The sequence below is a fragment of the Malaclemys terrapin genome, chromosome 4 (genome assembly GCF_027887155.1).
Source record: "Malaclemys terrapin pileata isolate rMalTer1 chromosome 4, rMalTer1.hap1, whole genome shotgun sequence".
Classification (NCBI taxonomy): Eukaryota; Metazoa; Chordata; order Testudines; family Emydidae; genus Malaclemys; species Malaclemys terrapin.
Window position 1 is genome coordinate 132,826,494 of NC_071508.1, and position 20,741 is coordinate 132,847,234.

At 44.8% G+C, this 20,741-nt stretch overlaps 1 protein-coding gene across 1 annotated transcript in view; it reads left to right on the forward strand.

The window, feature by feature from the left end:
• Window positions 1-20,741, forward strand: part of EXOC3L4 (exocyst complex component 3 like 4) — a 47,287-nt gene that overhangs the window by 13,273 nt on the left and 13,273 nt on the right. Inside the window, exons 5-8 of the mRNA XM_054026545.1 lie at window positions 718-835; window positions 3,530-3,655; window positions 4,967-5,067; window positions 7,120-7,215. Of these exons, the coding sequence (XP_053882520.1) occupies window positions 718-835; window positions 3,530-3,655; window positions 4,967-5,067; window positions 7,120-7,215 (441 nt within the window). The remainder of the gene's footprint in view (window positions 1-717; window positions 836-3,529; window positions 3,656-4,966; window positions 5,068-7,119; window positions 7,216-20,741) is intronic.

A 20,741-nucleotide genomic window follows, 5' to 3' on the forward strand; every position in this document is an offset into this window, starting at 1 on the left:
TCATAATGGCACCCAATAATGGATTTTTTGCTATTGAGTAAGCAGCACATCTGTTTCTACCCCAAAGTGGTACTCTACCTTCCCACTAATCAGCTGTCATGTATTGCATGGTAACTCATGGGAGAAATGAGTGGTAAAGTAAAGTAGTTTATCAATTCAATTCCCTTTAAAATCAGCCTCTACTTCAGCATCCACCTACTTCTTCCGTAGGCAAGGAAATGTTTCTCATGTCCAAACTTGTTTGTACCCTTGCATGATTTCCAGACACTGCCCTTCAGAATATCACCCAGATGAGCTGAGCTGTGAACTTTCATTGTTATCTTCCAAAGGAAATAGACACACAGTGTGACCAGCTAACGCCAAAGAAAACAAAAACAATGTTACTGGAACAAGCTCTAGAAAAATCCCAACAACTCATTGTTAAATGAATCAGTTTCATGTTTTTTTGTTTATATAAAACTTTTCATGTCCAAGCAACACAAGGGTTTCATGCTTTCTAAACTGGGCTGAAACCTAGTCTTCAGAACCACTACGATTTTGAAGAATTACAATTTTAAATAGTGAGGAATGGTTTCTTGTTAAAGCCTGAAAGCATGCCACATAGTTTAAGCTTTAAGTAAATTTCACACAAGATGATAATTATGTAGCTCATGCAACATGAATATTCCATTTACTTACTCTCCAAGGCAACCTAATGTGTTCATTTGAATTTTGTAGCAAAACTCTCCTGGGACACCCTGATCTCCAAGCGGAGGTAAAGACTGAGAATCTCCCTCAGTTGTTACCATCAGAAACTTGGGATAAACTGAAAAAGGACTACAAGGATTCTCTAGCGGTAAGTCTTTGGGCCCTGTTGTCTGGCTTATACAGGAACAAATAATTCCAGCCTCCTACATAGAATATTCAGATGTCTCCAAAGGGGAACGCTCACCACCAGGGCTGCCTAGTGGTCAGGGGGGAGTACAGCAGGTTGTCTCCTTCCCTGATGTGCCCCCTTGTCAGTTATAACTCTCTCTTGTAGGGCTGTCCCGTCTTTTGAGGCTCAGCCCTCCAGCTGGGTCAAACATCTCAGTCCAGCCTTTTGGGGTATACCAAAAAAAAAAAAAGTCTGATCACGTAGAAGTCTTTCAGCACCCGCATGGGCTTCGGGGCTGTCACCTTAGTTTGGGGACTTGGGGCCTGGGAATATTCAGGGTCTTTCCCAGTTGGATTCTCCACCAAGGTAAATGCTTCTATTGTTGTCCTGTTTTTTGAAGTTGGTAGGGGAGTCTGGTCCCACCATTGCCACTGGACTCCAATCCAGGGCCCGGTAGTGGGCAGCTAAGTTCTGCACCTTGAGGTGCTAAGCAGCTGCCTCCATGAATCCCATAAATCCCCCTTTTCTTCATGGGATAAATTAATGAACGGCAAATAAAGTTTTTGACCTTCACAATCCATCACCAGTCTCTCCTTTGCAGGCTTTGTCAGATCTGCATTGCCAGGTCTCAGGCAGCGAGAGCTCCTAGGCAGCACTTCCCCAGCGCTCAGAGAGGCTCCCTTCCACTGCCTACTTCCTCTAAATGGCTCTGCTTCCCCTTTTAAACCTCTCTTCTCATGCAGGCCTCACAGGTGCAGTAGGGTGGGGTCGCCAGGGACCAGAGTTGCTCCTTAATCCCTTGTTCTCCAGTGTGGGATTTGCATCCTCCAATCACAGTCTCTCTTACAGGGTTTGATGCTGCAGTAGGCTGAGCGCCCTTGACTCCTATTGATACGGGGCACTCAGCACCAGGCAGAACCTGGCCTTAAATGAATAGAAAGAGGAAATGGAAGCACGCTATCTAAATGTGGTGCTTGATTCCAATCTATTACACTGATGTGAACTCAGAGTAACTCCAGTGATGTCATACATTATACAGACACAAGGACAATTCACAACCATACTTAGCCAAGTTTAAGAGAAACCCCCTAGAAAATATAATAGACTCATTTAAATGAGATATTTCAAAAATATGATCAGTGAATGTTGCTTATTTATGTTTTTTAAAATTCCACTTGTGCTTTGAGTTTATTGCAGTGACAAGCTGCATTACAGACTGCTCAACTCTGCCCGGTCTATGCTACAAAGTTTTCACACCCCTGTGTTGGTCAGGGGTGTGAAAAAATCCACACCCTTAATCAATATAGCTATGCCAGCACCTCCCCTTCTTGTGTAGATGCAACTATGCCAGCCAAAGAGTCCTTTTTCCAGTATAGTTTATGTCGTTTGGGGAGGTGGTGTAAGTGCACCAGCAAAAGATCACGTTATGCCAGTGTAAGCTGTAACTCCACCACTAGGGGGCTCTGCTGGTATAGCTATATCAGCGTAGCTGCAAAGCCTTTCAAGAAAGTTGCACCTATTTTGCTCAGTCAGGTATCTTGGCTCACTTGGTATTTAGGGCTCCCCAGCGTGTCAGAATGTGAAATGCTTTTGAAATTAACATTTGGGGACCAGATTTTGATGTCCTTCCACTGAACAGGATCTTAACTGATCAGTGGGCCTGACTGACTTCAGGGGGACTGCTTATGGAACAAGGCATTATTCAGTACAAGTCAGGGCATCAGAATGTGGCTTTTTATGATTAAAATCAGCATTTCCAACCCTTTCTCCTACGGACTGTTTTGTTTCACCAGCAGCTGGAGGACAGATTTAATATTCAGGAAGCAGAATTTGGTCCAGTCCTCCCAGTGTCAAACCGGAGTAACTCAAATGTTAATGCCAGAAGGGACTGTTATGATCATCTAGTCTGACTTCTTGCATAATACAGACCATAGAATTTCACCAAGTTGATCCCACATCAAACCTATAACTTGCAGTAGAATATATCTCATACAAAGACATCCAGTCTTGATTCATAGACTAAGTGATGGAGAATCTACCACGGCCCCAAGTGAACCATTCCAGTGATTAATTACCTTCACTGCAGAAAATCTGTCTCTTCTTTCTAATTAATGGAGTGATTTCAGATTGAGAGTAACTGAGTGCCGAATACGATCCTTAAACAGTAACGGTCTCCTGATTTCCATAGGGGTTCTATAAAGATTGTAAAGGGTTTGGAACATATGATTTTTTTTTTGAATGCACATGTCAGTTTTATACAGGTTACTAATAGCTAAATGCAGCACACCAGCTAAGTGCCTGTGATTTGTAGGATGGTAAGAAAAATGTGCTTTGTAATGAATATTCCAGGTCTCAATTGCTGCCCCCACATAAAAGCCAGCAGGAGGGAGAGGTTGTGCCTCCCCTACTCACACTGGTGAGCATGAGTCTCATGAACAGTAGGCAACAGCACCCACCCTGGGAGTGAGCACTCACCACCACGAGCAACAGTGGCAAGGTCTAGCCCCACGAATGTCTGCTGCAGAGCTCTTCTTGAACCTTTCCAAGCTCCCCTTGCACGGATGCCTGTGCTTTTCCAGGATGTGCACTACACAGTGTGTATTTATTAACCTCTGTTTATTTTATTAATGCTGATCTGTACGTTTCCATCCCTCTCTCCCCTTTAACATTTAGGAGAAAATAAAGCACTATTTGGATAACATTCTGAAGCTGGAGACCAGAAAAAAGTGGAAGGAGGAAAAGCAGCCAGAAACCTCACAAACCGAGTACGACTCATCGCTGTCCTTGGATATTCAAACGGTATTTGATTAGCGTGTATAAAGTACATTCTTAAATATTACATTCTGGTATGTAGGTGCTGCCTCCTGTGATAATTTATGTTCGTCACACGCTCACAGAATACATTAGGAGGTGAAAAAATGCCGTTTATTACACCTTTTAGTTCTACCACTCGCCTCTTAGCTGCAAATTAAACCTGCTGTCAATTGTGTCACAGACATAATAGGCAACTGATTTTAAAGTCTTAAAAAAAAAATTCTAATCAAAGAGATTTAAAATGGTTTGTTAGAAAAGCCTCTTTGCTGAAAGAGCTACTTTGTCCCAGGGCTGCTGCAACCTCAGAAATGGTGCTGGTAGAGTGACAGCCACTCCAATTTAAACAGTAAGAAAAAACAAAAAGCTCCTACTAGCATCAGGGGCTGCAGGATAATAAAGCCAGGAGGGTTTTAGATTCATTTTCATGACTTTCAAAGGGTTGAATCATTTCAATTAAATAATACTAGGGGGGGGAACAGAACCAAAGATTTTTATTCCACTGCCATGACTCACTTTCCATAGAAGAATATTGCACATTTTTGATAACCAGAAAGACAGATTTGAATTGGATTAGCAGATGGGCAGGATGTCGTGGACAGCATTTGAGCAAGATTGTAGCTTGTCTAACTTTCCAGACACAGCTGAAGTTGTGTGAGTAGAAATTAGGAGGGACCATGGCAGGGGGAGGGGAGAGAAGAGAGAGAGAATGAAGTACAGTAGTCAGTACAGGCAGTGATTCAAGTACAAATAAGGATTTTGGAGTTAAAAAGGCACCCGAGCTGCTCTCAGAACAGCTTGTGTGAGCTGGAGTCAAGGCAGCTTCAAGCCACTTTTGCAGCTCCCTGATCCCTGCTGTGACTCTTGTTAGAGCTACATAGCTAGCTGCTCTCCACCGGCTGGGAGAGAGGAAACCTTCCACTGCTCCATGCACATCTCCCCAGTGTTCAGAGCAGCTACTCACGGGTGCTGGGCAGAGAACTGGGCCTTAAACAAGGGCTCAGAAGAGAGAGATTTGCATCAAGGCAGTTCAGGGCTGTTGATAATTCATCTTTGGTTGCTTAGACAGCACATTGAAACATTAGACATGAATTACCACACCATAAATTCTTGGTCCATTCTGGATTATTGTTTTAAAAAGAAAGTGCCAAAATAAGTCTGGTAAATATCACAGGGTTCTCCCCCTAGATACGCAGATCACTAACTTTAGTGCTGACCCAAGTAACACAAGTTCATTGGACAAAGGCTTTTCTGCTGTTGTCCTTCCATTCATTGGATTCTCGTCTGACTCTTTTCTAGTTCATTGGACAGCATAAGAACGAATCTGGCAAAATCTTGGGAAGTCTGGAAACTGCAACTCTTGAGATCAGCATAAGAGAACTGAGAGAATTCATACCAAGGTCAGTGCTGTTTCTGGCAACATAGTCCTGCCAAAATGGGTATCCTGGTGCCACCGCTCAGTAGTAGTATTCATACTGTGGGCCTAACACTAGCACCGGGCTTGCATGTGCTTGCTTCTAGGAAAATCAGGATTCGTCTGAATTCTTGTGAGCCTGACAAACTTAACAGAGGATCTGAGAGATTTCCAAAACAATCAACATACACAATAGTAAATAGACAGATGGGTGCATGAGTCTCCCATACAGCACGTCTCCCATACATCTGATGTCAGCTCTGTAAACAGGGATGGCTGAAAAGGGGTTTTCTATCTGTCAGTATTAACTGGATTTCCAGTTATCTCTGTGGTATGTAAGTACTGGACAACAATTAAACGTAGTACTGAGCATGCCCAAATAAGGGACGCAGGCCTCAATCCTGCATTATTAAACCAATGAGACCTTTGCCATTAACTTGAATGGGCAAAGGATCAGGCCCAGAATATGCACAACTCATTTCTAGCCTGACTTCTGAATCTCACTTAACTTCACTCAGTTCTAGCAGTGGAGATTATTCTGCCCCTTAGGTGGAATTACGTACTTTCTGCATGGGAGTAGCCACTGGGGTTATGGCTAAATGCCTATATTTTAATACCTCTAACGTTCAAGCCCTGGTGTCCTCTTCAGTTCTCTAGATCATCACACAGATTTGGGACACTCCCTGGAAAGATTTGGGTTCCATAGATGAAAAAGTTATTTCCTCATCTTGGGACAGGTCTAAACCTCCTACGGCCCATGGTTTGTTGTATTTAAGTATTCCCAGTTTTCAGATCAGCACTCTGAAGTTGCAAAAAACAGAAGGACCTTTCAGCATGAACCAACTCAAACAGAGACTAAAAATAATTGTGCATTAACTGGTGAAATTTAGCACCTCACGAATGAGCCAAATGGTAGTTTGCTATTAAGTATTTTACAAAATCAAGTGTGGAAGACTGCAAATTTCTGTTCTAATATGTGAAATTGTAGCATTTTGTGATGCATGACAGGTATTTAAAATGTTAAAGACAATAATTATCCCTCAAGTCTCATCTCTAATCTCCCAGTTACCATAGGGAAATCCTGGGGAGTTCACACCAGCAGTTTGTCTGAGATTTTTTTTAATAAGAACAATATTTTGGTTTCACCATTAAAAGTGATTGAACTAAAGATGTTCCTTTCCCTTTTATTTTTTTTAAACTTCCTTCTATAAATGGAGTCCCAATGTGAGTCCCACACAAGGGAAGATAAGCACCTGACTGAATAACTCACTGGAATATGCTGCCCAATTTATGTGTTTTCTTAGGCAGCATATGCAAATTGAAGTTGTCAGTCTGAATAAGTTAATCTAAAACTAACAGAGCAATAAAACAAGAAAGAACAAAAGTAAAGTCTCCATGAGAGTGTGCATTGTGTGTCTCCTCCCAAAGTCTGTATGGACCTCAGTGCAAAGTGGCTGCTTGTCTCTGTACACACCAGTGTCCTTAAAGGTGCATTATATAGGAAATATAGACCCGATTCCCCCATATTTTGTCAGTGTGGTGTAAGTGTAGGTGTTTTGCCTTGCTCATATTTGGTTTCTGTTGTAAAATGAGCCTTAAGCTAAAGCACTTTCCTTTGGGCTAAAGTAGGTATACATTACACTGGTCCAAAAGCTACAGAAATTACAGGAGTGATTTACAAGCCCACTTATCAATGACACATTTAATCACCCATAACTAAAGATCAGAATTTTCACCTATAGCCTTTTATGGGGAAACATTTCTGGAATCCATCCTGAGCTTTGCTGATTTCAGATTCAAGCAAGCACAAAGCCAAACAATTATTATCTATGGTATATCTTCCTCTAACGCACATAACGCACAGATAAAAAATGCAAGTACTTTGAGAACGGCATGGGCAAGCAGTGAATTTGTCTCTTTATCCCCATTACATGCAGCAAGGTCACTGCAGCTCTATTAGTTAAAGAATTCATTAAGAACTCGACCCTGTTTTATTGACAACCAGCAGCAATGACGTCTTCTGAAATTTCTGTTGCAGATTCAGGGAGGCATTTGTGGAGTGGTACAAAGAGAGAGAGGATTTGTTGTTTGTGCCGTATTTAGTAGCCTACGTTAACAGCTTCCGTGATCTGATGTAAGTCTGCATTTCCCTTATAACACCTTTATGATTTTGGAGGCGGGGGGGGAGGGGGGAAGATGTCTGTTGGATCTTATGGTTTAGCAAAGAAACAAGGAAGAAATTATGTCCCACCAGAGTCAACGGGCCAGAATCATCCTCGGAGTAACTGCAGGGCAACAATGGCGTTATGCCAGGGATGGATTTGGATGAGTTACTCCTGATTTGCATAGCAGTGCTTATTTCCCAGGGTAAAATTTAGCTCAGAGTCAGGGACACAGATAAAAGCTCAGTTTGTCTGGGAAATAGGGATGGAGTAACAGAAATGTTTGGTGTTCAGAAGAGGGGTTTAGATTCCAGCCCATTTGCAGATTTCAAAGACACATGGTCATGGTTTAAAAAACAAGTTAAAAGCGCATGTAAACAGCAGCATAATCTGATGATTGCTTCCTTTGGCCTTAGAACAACTCCATAGAAAACATTTAGCCTGCAAAGAAACTCTCAACGTAATTGCTGGCTGTGGTGATTTTTAGGGATTTGCGTATGTCAAAGGTAGCTTTAGAGTCAGGTTTTCAGATCAATAATAATGCCTAGCTTTTATATAGGGCTGTATATCAGCAGATCTCAAAGCACTTTACAAAGGAGCTAATAACCCCTGATTAGTGCATGTGCCTATTAGCACGTGTCTAACTGCCAAATCAGCATGTTGCAGTTTGGCTGAAATTCACCCCACAGGCAGAAAGCCAGAGGGTTCAGGCTCTAAGTGGATAGAGGTCATCAGAGGTGAAATCCACCCCCCAGCTCAGGACCAGGGCTGCCTCACACCAGGGCTGCCTCACTATGCCAGTCTGGGCGGGAATAACAGCTACTGCTTCCATGAGGCACTGGGACCAGGGGATCTACAGCCTTTCCCACACCCTGCTTCTAGGTCAGTTGCGAGCACATAGATGGTACAAAGATTCTCCTGCATGGCCTGGCCACACACACCCACCCACCCCACACAATGCATAAGAGGTTTTGCACTGGCCCTGTGAGGCAGGGGTGAATTTCATCCTACCGGATTTGTGCAGCCAACTTTTGCAAATACCCATATCTGGGGTCCTTTGAAAACACAACCCTTTCAGGTATATCACGGTGTTTATTATTTACCCGGGTGCTCAGAGAACTCAAATTCCACATCCCTAAGGATGATGGGAGATGTATCACATATCAATGCTGAGCTCACTCCCACCATTGGAAATCAGGAGTAACTAATAGCATCAATCGAGTCACACTCCGTAGTGAGTGAGTGAGGTCAGAATAGGCCCCCAGAATCTGGTTTTAAATAGGGCTGTCAATTAATCTCAGTTAATTCATGCGATTAACTCAAAACAAATTAATCACGATTAATCACACTTATAACAATAGAATACCAATTGAAATTTATTAAATATTTTTGGATGTTTTTCTACATTTTCAATATTGATTTCAGTTACAATACAGAATACAAAGTGCACAGTGCTCACTTTATATTATTATTTTTATTACAAATATATGCAGTGTAAAAACGATAAAAGAAATAGTATTTTTCAATTCACCTCATACAAGTACTGAAGTGCAATCTCTTTACCGTGAAAGTGTAACTTACAATACACATTTTTTTGGTTACATAACTGCACTCATAAACAAAACAATGTAAAACTTTAGAACCTACAAGTCCACTCAGTCCTACTTCTTATTCTGCCAATCGCTAAGACAAACAAATTTGTTAACATTGATGGGAGATAGTGCTGCCCGCTTCTTATTTACAATGTCACCTGGAAGTGAGAACAGGCATTCGTGTGGCACTTTTGTAGCTGGCGGTGCAAGGTATTTACGTGTCAGATATGCTAAACATTCGTATGCCCCTTCCATGTTTCAGCCACCATTCCAGAGGCCATGCTTCCATGCTGATGATGGGTTCTGCTTGATAACAATCCAAAGCAGTGCAGACTGACGCATGTTCATTTTTCATCATCATGAGTCAGATGCCACCAACAGAAGGTTGATTTTCTTTTTTGGTGGTTTGGGTTCTGTAGTTTCCGCATCAGAGTGTTGCTCTTTTAAGACGTCTGAAAGCATGCTTCATATCTCGCCCCTCTCAGATTTTGGAAGGCACTTCAGATTCTTAAACCTTGGGTTGAGTGCTGTAGCTATTTTTAGAAATCTCACCTCAGTACCTTCTTTGCATTTTGTCAAATCTACTGTGAAAGTGTTCTTAAAACAAACATGTGCTGGGTCATCATCCGAGACTGCTATAACATGAAATATGTGCAGAATGTGGGTAAAACAGCAGGAGACATACAATTCTCCCCTCCAAGGAGTACAGTCACAAATTTAATTGACACATTATTTTTTAATGAGCAACATCAGCATGGAAGCATGTCCTCTGGAATGGTGGCCGAAGCATGGAAGGGGCATATGGATGTTTAGCAATCTGGCACATAAATACCTTGCAACACCAACACCAGTGCCATGCGAATGCCTGTTCTCACATTCAGGTGACATTGTGAAAAAGAAGCAGGCAGCGTTATCTGCTGAAAATTGTAACCAACCTTGTTTGTCTGAGTGATTGGCTGACCAAGAAGTAGGACTGAGTGGACTTGCAGGCTCTAAAGTTTTACACCGTTTTGTTTTTGAATACAGTTTTTTTTGGTACACAAGTCTACATTTGTAAGTTCAACTTTCACGATAAAGAGATTGCACTACAGTACTTGTATGAGGTGAATTGAAAAATAATTTTTTTTTGTTTTTTAAAGTGAAAATATTTGTAATAAAAAAATATAAAGTGAGCACTGCACACTTTGTATTCTGTGTTGTAATTGAAATTAATATACACCTCTACCCCAATATAACGCTGTCCTCAGGAGCCAAAAAAATCTTACCGCATTATAGGTGAAACCACATTATATTGAACTTGCTTTGATCCACCAGAGTGCACAGCCCCGCCCCCCCTGGAGCGCTGCTTTACCGCGTTATATCCGAATTCGTGTTGTATCGGGTCACGTTATATCAGGGTAGAGGTGTATTTGAAAATGTAGTAAACATCTAAAAATATTGAAAATAAATGGTATTCTATTGTTGTTTAACAGCGCGATTAATCACACTTAATTTTTTTAATCGCTTGACAGCTCTAGTTTTAAGTTGTAGCAGCTTCCATTCTCCCCAGTGCATTTTTTGTTAGAATCCACATTAAGCACTAACATCAGAAAGCCTCTAGATGGCATGGTCTCTCCAGTAATTACTCGTATGCCATGGTCTTTAAAGCAGTAGCTATGTTTTTTTACAAAATCAGCTCTGTCCATACTCTTATTTCTAAGTGGTAGCCATGTTAGTCTGTATTACCCTCTGATCCCACCGAGGATTACCAAAAGAAACTACATCATTTGCTCAAGAAACTCCCTGAAAAAGCACAAGAACAAATCTGCACAGACACACCCTAGAACCTCGACCGGGGGTATTCTATCTGCTACCCAAGATCCATAAACCTGGAAATCCTGGACGCCCCATCATCTCAGGCATTGACACCCTGACAGCAGGATTGTCTGGCTCTGTAGACTCTCTCCTCAGGCCCTACACTACTAGCACTCCTAGCTATCTTCGAGACACCACTGACTTCCTGAGGAAACTACAATCCATTGGTGATCTTCCAGAAAACACCATCCTGGCCATTATGGATGTAGAAGCCCTCTATACCAACATTCCACACAAAGATGGATTACAAGCCGTCAGGAACAGCATCCCCGATAATGTCACGGCAAACCTGGTGGCTGAACTTTGTGATTTTGTCCTCACCCACAACTATTTCACATTTGGGGACAATGTATACCTTCAAGTCAGCGGCACTGCTATGGGTACCCGCATGGCCCCACAGTATGCCAACATTTTTATGGCTGACTTAGAACAACGCTTCCTCAGCTCTCATCCCCTAACGCCCCTACTCTACTTGCGCTACACTGCTGACATCTTCATCATCTGGACCCATGGAAAAGAAGCCCTTGAGGAATTCCACCATGATTTCAACAATTTCCATCCCACCATCAACCTCAGCCTGGACCAGTCCACACAAGAGATCCACTTCCTGGACACTACTGTGCTAATAAGCAATGGTCACATAAACACCACCCTATACCGGAAACCTACTGACCGCTATACTTACCTACATGCCTCCAGCTTTCATCCAGACCACACCACGCAATCCATTGTCTACAGCCAAGCTCTAAGATACAACCACATTTGCTCCAACCCCTCAGGCAGAGACAAACACCTACAAAATCTCTATCAAGTGTTCTTACAACTACAGTACCCACCTGCTGAAGTGAAGAAACAGATTGACAGAGCCAGAAGAGTACCCAGAAGTCACCTACCTCAGGACAGGCCCAACAAAGAAAGTAACAGAACGCCACTAGCCATCACCTTCAGCCCCCAACTAAAACCTCTCCAGCGCATCATCAAGGATCTACAACCTATCCTGAAGGACGATCCCTCACTCTCACAGATCTTGGGATACAGGCCAGTCCTTGCTTACAGACAGTCCCTCAACCTGAAGCAAATACTCACCAGCAACCACACACTGCACAACAAAAACACTAACCCAGAAACCTATCCTTGCAACAAAGCCCATTGCCAACTCTGTCCACATATCTATTCAGGGGACACCATCATAGGACCTAATCACATCAGCCACACTATCAGGGGCTCGTTCACCTGCACATCTATCAATGTTATATATGCCATCATGTGCCAGCAATGCCCCTCTGCCACGTACATTGGCCAAACCCGACAGTCTCTACACAAAAGAATAAATGGACACAAATCAGCCGTCAAGAATTATAACATTAAAAAAACAGTCGGAAAACACTTCAATCTCCCTGGCCACTCGATTACAGACCTAAAAGTGGCAATAGTACAACAAAAAAACTTCAGAAAGACTCTAACGAGAAACTGATGAATTGGAATTAATTTGCAAACTAGACACCATTAAATTAGGCTTGAATAAAGACTGGGAGTGGATGGGTCATTACATAAGGTAGAACTATTCCCCCTACTGTTACTCACACCTTCTTGTCAATTGTTGGAAATGGGCCATCCTGATGATCACTACAAACGTTTTTTTTCTCCTGCTGACAATAGCCCACCTTAACTGATTATTCTTGTTATAGTTGATATGGCAACACCCATTTTTTCATGTTCTGTGTGTGTGTGTATACACACACACACACACACACACACACACACACACACACACACAAGATATATCTTCCTACTGTATTTTCCACTGCATGCATCCGATGAAGTGGGTTTTAGCCCACGAAAGCTTATGCTTAAATAAATCTGTTAGTCTCTAAGGGTATGTCTGCACTACGAAATTAGGTCAATTTTATAGAAGTTGATTTTTAGAAATTGATTTTATACAGTCAATTGCGTATGTCTACACTAAGCGCATTAAGTTGGCGGAGTGCGTCCTCACTAACATGGCTAGCATCAGCTTACAGAGCGGTGCACTGTGGGTAGCTATCCCACAGTCTCCGCTGCCCATTGGAATTCTGGGTTAAGCTCCCAATGCCTGATGGGGCAAAAACATTGTCGCTGGTGGTTTTGGGTACATGTGGTCAGTCGCCCCTCCCTCCGTGAAAGCAGTGTCAGGCAATCGTTTCGTGCCTTTTTTCCGTGCAGACGCCATACCACGGCAAGTGTGCAGCCCGCTCAGCTCACCGACACCGCCGCTGTTGTGTCCTGGGTGCTGCTGGCAGCAGACAGTGCTGTAGGTCTGCAAACCATCATCATACACCGCTTCTGCTCTGCTGCTATTGCCTCGGTAGAGAATTTCTCCACGTTGTCTGTCATAGGCTCCCGGGTACGTGTGTTCCTCCTCGGGAAATGTGCGCGGTGCTAACCGTCATCCTCCACCACTTCTACTGCAACTCTGTTCTCCCAGTGCCATGAATCCACCTCGTGGGTCCTCTCATTGTTCGGTATAACTATCCGTTCTCGTGGCATCAGTCGTCATCCACCGATTCTGCTGCAGCTCTGCTTTCCTGCTCTCCTTCAGATGCCATACCACGGCAAGCATGGAGCCCGCTCAGCTCACCACTGCTGTTGTGAGCATTGTAAACACCTCATGCATTATCCTGCAGTATGTGCAGAACCTGCAACAGCAGGCGAGGAGCCGATGACAGCGCGATCACGATAGCGATGAGGACATGGATAGACTTCTCTCAAAGCACAGGCCCTAGCAATTTGGACATCATGGTGGTAATGGGGCAGGTTCATGCCATGGAATGCCAATTCTGGGCCCGGGAAACAAGCACAGACTGGTGGGACCGCATAGAGTTGCAGATCTGGGATGATTCCCAGTGGCTGTGAAACTCTCTCATGTGTAAGGTCACTTTCATGGAACTTTGTGACTTGCTTTCCCCTGCCCTGAAGCGCAGGAATACCAAGATGAGGAGAGCTGGCTGTATTTTAAAGAATCCTTATTGAGGTTGCAGGAACAAACCATCCCGATGTGTAGAAAGAATAGTAAATATGGCAGGCGACCAGCTTGGCTAAACAGTGAAATCCTTGCTGATCTTAAACGCAAAAAAGAAGCTTACAAGAAGTGGAAAATTGGACAAATGACCAGGGAGGAGTATAAAAATATTGCTCAGGCGTGCAGGAGTGAAATCAGGAAGGCCAAATCACACTTGGAGTTGCAGTTAGCAAGAGATGTTAAGAGTAACAAGAAGGGTTTCTTCAGGTATGTTAGCAACAAGAAGAAAATCAAGGAAAGTGTGGGCCCCTTACTGAATGAGGGAGGCAACCTAGTGACCGAGGATGTGGAAAAAGCTAATGTACTCAATGATTTTTTTGCCTCTGTCTTCACGCACAAGGTCAGCTCCCAGATTGCTGCACTGGGCAGTACAGCATGGGGAGAAGGTGACCAACCCTCTGTGGAGAAAGAAGTGGTTTGGGACTATTTAGAAAAACTGGACGTGCACAAGTCCATGGGGCCGGATGCGCTGCATCCGAGGGTGCTAAAGGAGTTGGCGGGTGAGATTGCAGAGCCATTAGCCATTATTTTTGAAAACTCATGGCGATCGGGGGAGGTCCCAGATGACTGGAAAAAGGCTAATGTAGTGCCCATCTTTAAAAAAGGGAAGGAGGAGGATCCGGGGAACTACAGGCCAGTCAGCCTCACCTCAGTCCCTGGAAAAATCATGGAGCACGTCCTCAAGGAATCAATTATGAAACATTTAGAGGAGAGAAAAGTGATCAGGAACAGTCAGCATGGATTCACGAAGGGGAAGTCGTGCCTGACTAACCTAATTGCCTTCTATGATGAGATAACTGGCTCTGTGGATGAGGGGAAAGCAGTGGATGTGTTATTCCTTGACTTTGGCAAAGCTTTTGATACGGTCTCCCACAGTATTCTTGCCGCCAAGTTAAAGAAGTATGGGCTGGATGAATGGACTGTAAGGTGGATAGAAAGCTGGCTAGATCGTCGGGCTCAACGGGTAGTGATCAATGGCTCCATGTCTAGTTGGCAGCCGGTTTCAAGCGGAGTGCCCCAAGGGTCGGTCCTGGGGCCGGTTTTGTTTAATATCTTTATTAATGATCTGGAGGATGGTGTGGACTGCACTCTCAGCAAGTTTGCAGATGACACTAAACTAGGAGGCGTGGTAGATACATTAGAGGGTAGGGATCGGATACAGAGGGACCTAGACAAATTAGAGGATTGGGCCGAAAAAAACATGATGAGGTTCAACAAGGACAAGTGCAGAGTCCTGCGCTTAGGATGGAAGAATCCCATGCACTGCTACAGACTAGGGACCGAATGGCTAGGTAGCAGTTCTGCAGAAAAGGACCTAGGGGTCACAGTGGATGAGAAGCTGGATATGAGTCAACAGTGTGCTCTTGTTGCCAAGAAGGCTAACGGTATTTTGGGCTGTATAAGCAGGGGCATTGCCAGCAGATCGAGGAACGTGATCGTTCCCCTTTATTCGACATTGGTGAGGCCTCATCTGGAATACTGTGTCCAGTTTTGGGCCCCACACTACAAGAAGGATGTGGAAAAATTGGAAAGAGTCCAGCGGAGGGCAACAAAAATGATTAGGGGTCTGGAGCACATGACTTATGAGGAGAGGCTGAGGGAACTGGGATTGTTTAGTCTCCAGAAGAGAAGAATGAGGGGGGATTTGATAGCAGCCTTCAACTACCTGAAGGGGGGTTCCAAAGAGGATGGAGCTCGGCTGTTCTCAGTGGTGGCAGATGACAGAACAAGGAGCAATGGTCTCAGGTTGCAGTGGGGGAGGTCCAGGTTGGATATCAGGAAAAACTATTTCACTAGGAGGGTGGTGAAACACTGGAATGCGTTACCTAGGGAGGTGGTGGAGTCTCCTTCCTTGGAGGTTTTTAAGGCCTGGCTTGACAAAGCCCTGGCTGGGATGATTTAGCTGGGAATTGGTCCTGCTTTGAGCAGGGGGTTGGACTAGGACTAGATGACCTCTTGAGGTCCCTTCCAACTCTGATATTCTATGATTCTATGAGAGCAGCCCTCACAGTTGAGAAGCGAGCCAATACATAAACCGCACAGGGTACTTTTCAATGGTGCTGCAAGCACTGGTGAATCACAAGGGATGTTTCACCAACATCAACATGGGATGGCCGGGAAAGGTGCATGACGCTTGCATCTTCAGGAACTTTGGTCTGTTTGAACAGTTGCAGGAAGGAACTTACTTCCCAGACCAGAAAATTACTGTTGGGGATGTTGAAATGCCAATAGTTATCCTTGGGAACCCAGCCTACCCCTTAATGTCATGGCTCATGAAGCCATACACAGGCACCCTGGACAGTAGTAAGGAGCAGTTCAACTATAGGCTGAACAAGTGCAGAATGGTGGTCGAATGTGCATTTAGACGTTTAAAAGCTCACTGGCGCAGTTTACTGACTAGGTTAGACCTCATCAAAACCAATATTCCCATTGTTATTGCTGCTTGCTGTGTGCTCCACAATATCTGTGTGAGAGTAAGGGGGAGACGTTTATGGTGGGGTGGGAGGTTGAGGCAAATCTTCTGGTGGCCGATTACGCACAGCCAGGCGCCCTGCAAATCAGAGAAGCTTTGAAAACCCGTTTCATGACTGGCCAGGCTACGGTGTGACAGTTCTCTTTGTTTCTCCTTGATCAAAACCCACCCCCTTGGTTGACTCTACTTCCCTGTAAGCCAACCTACCTCCCCCCTTCGATCACTGGTTTCAGAGGCAATACAGTTATTATTGTTTTCAAATCATGCATTCTTTATTAATTCACCACACAAATAGGGGTAGCCCGGGAGGGGTGGGTGAAGAGGGAAGCACCGGGTGGGGTGATGGATGAGGGGAGGAGGGAAGGACAAGGCCATACTACAGTTCAAAAAATTTATTGAATGCCAGCCTTCTGTTGCTTGGGCAATCCTCTGGGGTGGAGTGGCTGGGTGCCCATAGCCTCCCCCCACCCCCTGCTTTCTTGGGCAGCTGGGTGAGGAAGATATGGAACTTGGGGAGGAGGGCAGGTGGTTATACAGGGGCTGCAGTGGTGGTCTGTGCTCCTGTTGCCTTTTCTGCAGCTCCACCAGATGCCTGAACATGTCAGTTTGCTTCCCCATTAGCCTCAGCATTGCATCCTGCCTCCTCTCAGCGTGCTCCTCCCTCCTCTCATTGCATTCATTTAACATTTTCCTGGACTCTGCCATTGTTTGCCTCTACACATTCTGCTGAGCTCTTTCAGTGTGGGAGGACTGCATGAGCTCTGAGAGCATCTCGTCGCGTGTGCGTTTTTTTCGCCTTCTAATCTGCGCAAGCCTCTGGGATGGAGATGATGGGTGGGGGCGTAGAAACATTTGCAGTTGTGGGAGGAAAGAAAGGGAGAGTAGTATTTAAAAAAAGATCCCTTTGTTCTCTAAAATGTAAGACTATTTCACACTGAATCAAGCGATTCACATTACATAGCACATGTGCTTTTGGTACAAGGTCGCATTTTGCCTTTTATGTTGAGTGCCTGCCAGTTTGGTGTGAGACATCACACACTCTCGGCGGGGCAACAGAATTTGGCTTGCAGGCAGCCATGGTAAGGCAAAGGGTTTCGGCTTCTTCAACCTTCATAACATGTGGGAATGGTTTCAAACAGCAGCACCCTCCTTTCCCATACCAAGCAAAGCCCGTTGGGTTGGCCATTTAAAAGGAGGGGCTGTGGTTTTTAGGGTGAATGTGCAGCACAACCCAAACCTCCCTCCCTCCCCCCACCACCCAATTCTCTCAGATGATCGCTTCACCCCCTCCCCCACCATGTGGCTAGTATCAGGGAAGATCCTTGTCAGCCAAACCCGAACAGCTCAGCATGAACGGGCCTCCCCCCACCGCGTGGGTAACAGCGGGATGATTTATTTTCAGCCAAAGGCAAACAGCCAAAGCCCGGGCCCATTCGCTGCAAAGTTTTGTTCTGCAATGATTCCAGACTACTTGCTACTGGCTTGGCGTGGTAAATTAATCATTAAACACGCTTGCTTTTAAGCCTTGTATTATATTTACAAAGGTGCACTCACCAGAGGTGACTTCTCGGGTTTCATGGTCCGGGAGCCCACCTTTGGAGGGTTGGGAGGGTATTGGCTCCAGGGTGATGAACAGTTCCTGGCTGCCAGGGAGATGGGATTCTCCACTTGCCTGCTGTACGCTATCCTCAACCTCCTCCTCCTCATCATCCCTGTTGCGTGAGACTCCCCCCTTGCAGGTGTGCACGGACAGTGGTGGGGTAGTGGTAGGGGCCACCCTTAGAATTGCAAGCAGCGCATCATAGAACCGGCATGTATGGGGCTCTGACCCGGAGCGACCGTTTGCATCCTTTGTTTTTTGGTAGGCTTGCCTGAGCACCTTAATTTTCACACGGCACTGCTGTGTGTCCCTGTTGTAGCCTCTGTCCATCATGCCCTTGGAGATTTTGGCAAATATATTGGCATTTTGTCTTTTGGAACAGAGTTCTGCCTGCACGGATGCTTCTCCCCATACAGCGATCAAATCCAGTACCTCCTGTTCGATCCATGCTGGAGCTCTTTTGCGATTCTGGGACTCTATGGTCCCCTGTGCTGATGAGCTCTGCATGGTCACCTGTGCTGACTAGCTCGCCACGCTGGCCAAACAGGAAATTAAATTCAAAAGTTCCCAAGGCTTTTCCCGTCTACTTGCCCAGTGCATCTGAGTTGAGAGTGCTGTCCAGAGCAGTCACAATGGAGCACTCTGGGATAGATCCCGGAGGCGAATACCGTCAAATTGCATCCACACTACCCAAAATTTGACCCAGCGAGGTCAATTTTAGCGCTAATCCCCTCACTGGGGAGGAGTACAGAAATTGATTTGAAGAGCCCTTTAAGTCGACAAAACAGGCTTGGTCGTGTGGACAGGTGCAGGGTTAAATCGACCTAACGCTGCTAAATTCGACCTAAACTCGTAGTGTAGACCAGGGCTAAGGTGCCACAAGTACTCCTCGTTCTTATTTCTAAGTGATACTAGCTCTTAAGGAATTCCATGCTAAGGATTTCATATGACAGTGAAGTGAAGGGAAGCATTTCCAAAGTTGGGCCCAATCCCGCAAGCACTTAAGCACCTGCTTACCTTGATGTAGATGCAGTGGCGCTGGAACAATTTGTATAGTGGAGGTGCTGAGAGCCATTGAACAAAACTGTAAAACCTGTATATGATGGAAACCACTTCAAGCCAGGGGGTGCTGCAGCACCTCTAGTTCCAGCACCCCTGTATAGAGGAGTTGGAGCCAGCAGGAGTATTCATGCATCAAGTTAAACATGTGCACAGGTGTTTGCAGGACTGGGGTGCCGGATTGCTAAAGTCAGGTTGCCTATTTGGGCACTTAAGTGGCGTGATTTTAAAGACATTGAGCACCTGGAGGTGAGAAGCTGCAAGTGCACAGCACCTGTAAAGTATCAGACTACTTGTCTGGGTGCTTTGAAATTTAGATTTAGGTGTCCAGCTTTATGCATCCAAATATGAAACTTTGGGACTAATGGCTCAGTCCTGCTCACACTGAAAAACCACTCGGTAGGGGTTTTGTCATTGGCTTAGCTCGGAGCTGGTCAACCCTTAATACTACAGAGCAGAAACAAAAATGAGAGGCTGACCATTCCACCCAGCCTGTGTCTACACTAGCCTTTTCCCACCCCAAATATATATATACACATTTCCACAAATATGTTTCTACATCTCACATTTCTCTCTCTGGTACTTGCAGCCGTTTAGTTAAACAAGGTCCAACGCCTGTGTGGACACTTTAACTTCAGTTTCAGAGGGGCTTAGTTTAGTTTAGCTTTACCCTGTTCCTAATCAACTTAAACTCAACAAACTAAGCCCAGTTTCAACCTAAGTAAGAGGGTTCCCACAGGCTTTGCACCAGAACTAGGACAGCTCTGTGTGCAGAGAAGGCTTGAGATGAAAAGCATTCTTTCTAACACAGCTGTAAGGTTAGCCACAAATATTTTATTGCTGCTGCTTCAACTTGCTGAAGAGAGCTTTGCACAATTGCTATTGTGTAATGTGGGAAATATAAAGAGGCTCTGTCCTATCTAAGCTGCTGTGGACTTCACCAAAATTTCCAAACTTCATTTCACCTTGAACTTGTCACTCATTCCATTCTGGTCATGTTAATACATTCCAAAGTTAACAGTTTATGTGTTTTAAACAAAGTCACATAATTTCATACAGGCACACCTCTTTTTACACTTCATTGTTCAATTCCGTATTGATAAGAGATGCTGCATATAGGGAATCAAATTGACTTCTGCATAATTTATTCTTTGTATTACCATAAATTGCTTATTGTTATTGCCCTTCCCCTGACCGCTGTTTACTTGTCTCAGACTATACACTCCTTAGAATAGGGACTGTCCTCCTTACATGCTTGGAAAGCACTTACCAGTCAGTGAGCTCTACTGCAAATAAATCATAATGGACCTGAATCAAAACCCTGCATTTGAACTTCCCTGGATTACAGAAATGCAGGTGGCCAATATCTAGCTCCAGATCAGAACTGTTCATCTCTGGCTCACCCCTAGTAGTGATGCTGTTGCAGAGATAGTGATCTTGCTCGGAAACTTTTAGGGACGTTTACAGAAAAAAAATTAGGGAGGTTGCTTGGACTTCTCTCTCCTCCCTCACCCTGCAGAATCCGGGTTCTCTCTCCCTCCATCTCTCCTACCCTAGTAAAAATCAGGACCTTTTGCCCCTCCACTCCCTATCTCTGGCCAACAGGGTGGGGCCTGAGCAATGCCCCAACCAATCCCCACTGCCAAACAGGGAGAAGGAGAGGATCAGCTCTGAGGAAAGTTGCCCTCCTATGCTGCCTTGGGCTCTTCATTACCTGGACCAGTTCCAGGCCTGGACCTCCTTCCTGGGATGATCCTTCTCCTCTGTCACATTCCCTTTCTCTCTTCTTCTTCTGCCCCATCTCCTCTTGTCCCTCCGGCTTCTCCTCCCCTGCAGGCTGTGCAGTGAGGGACTGAGAGCAG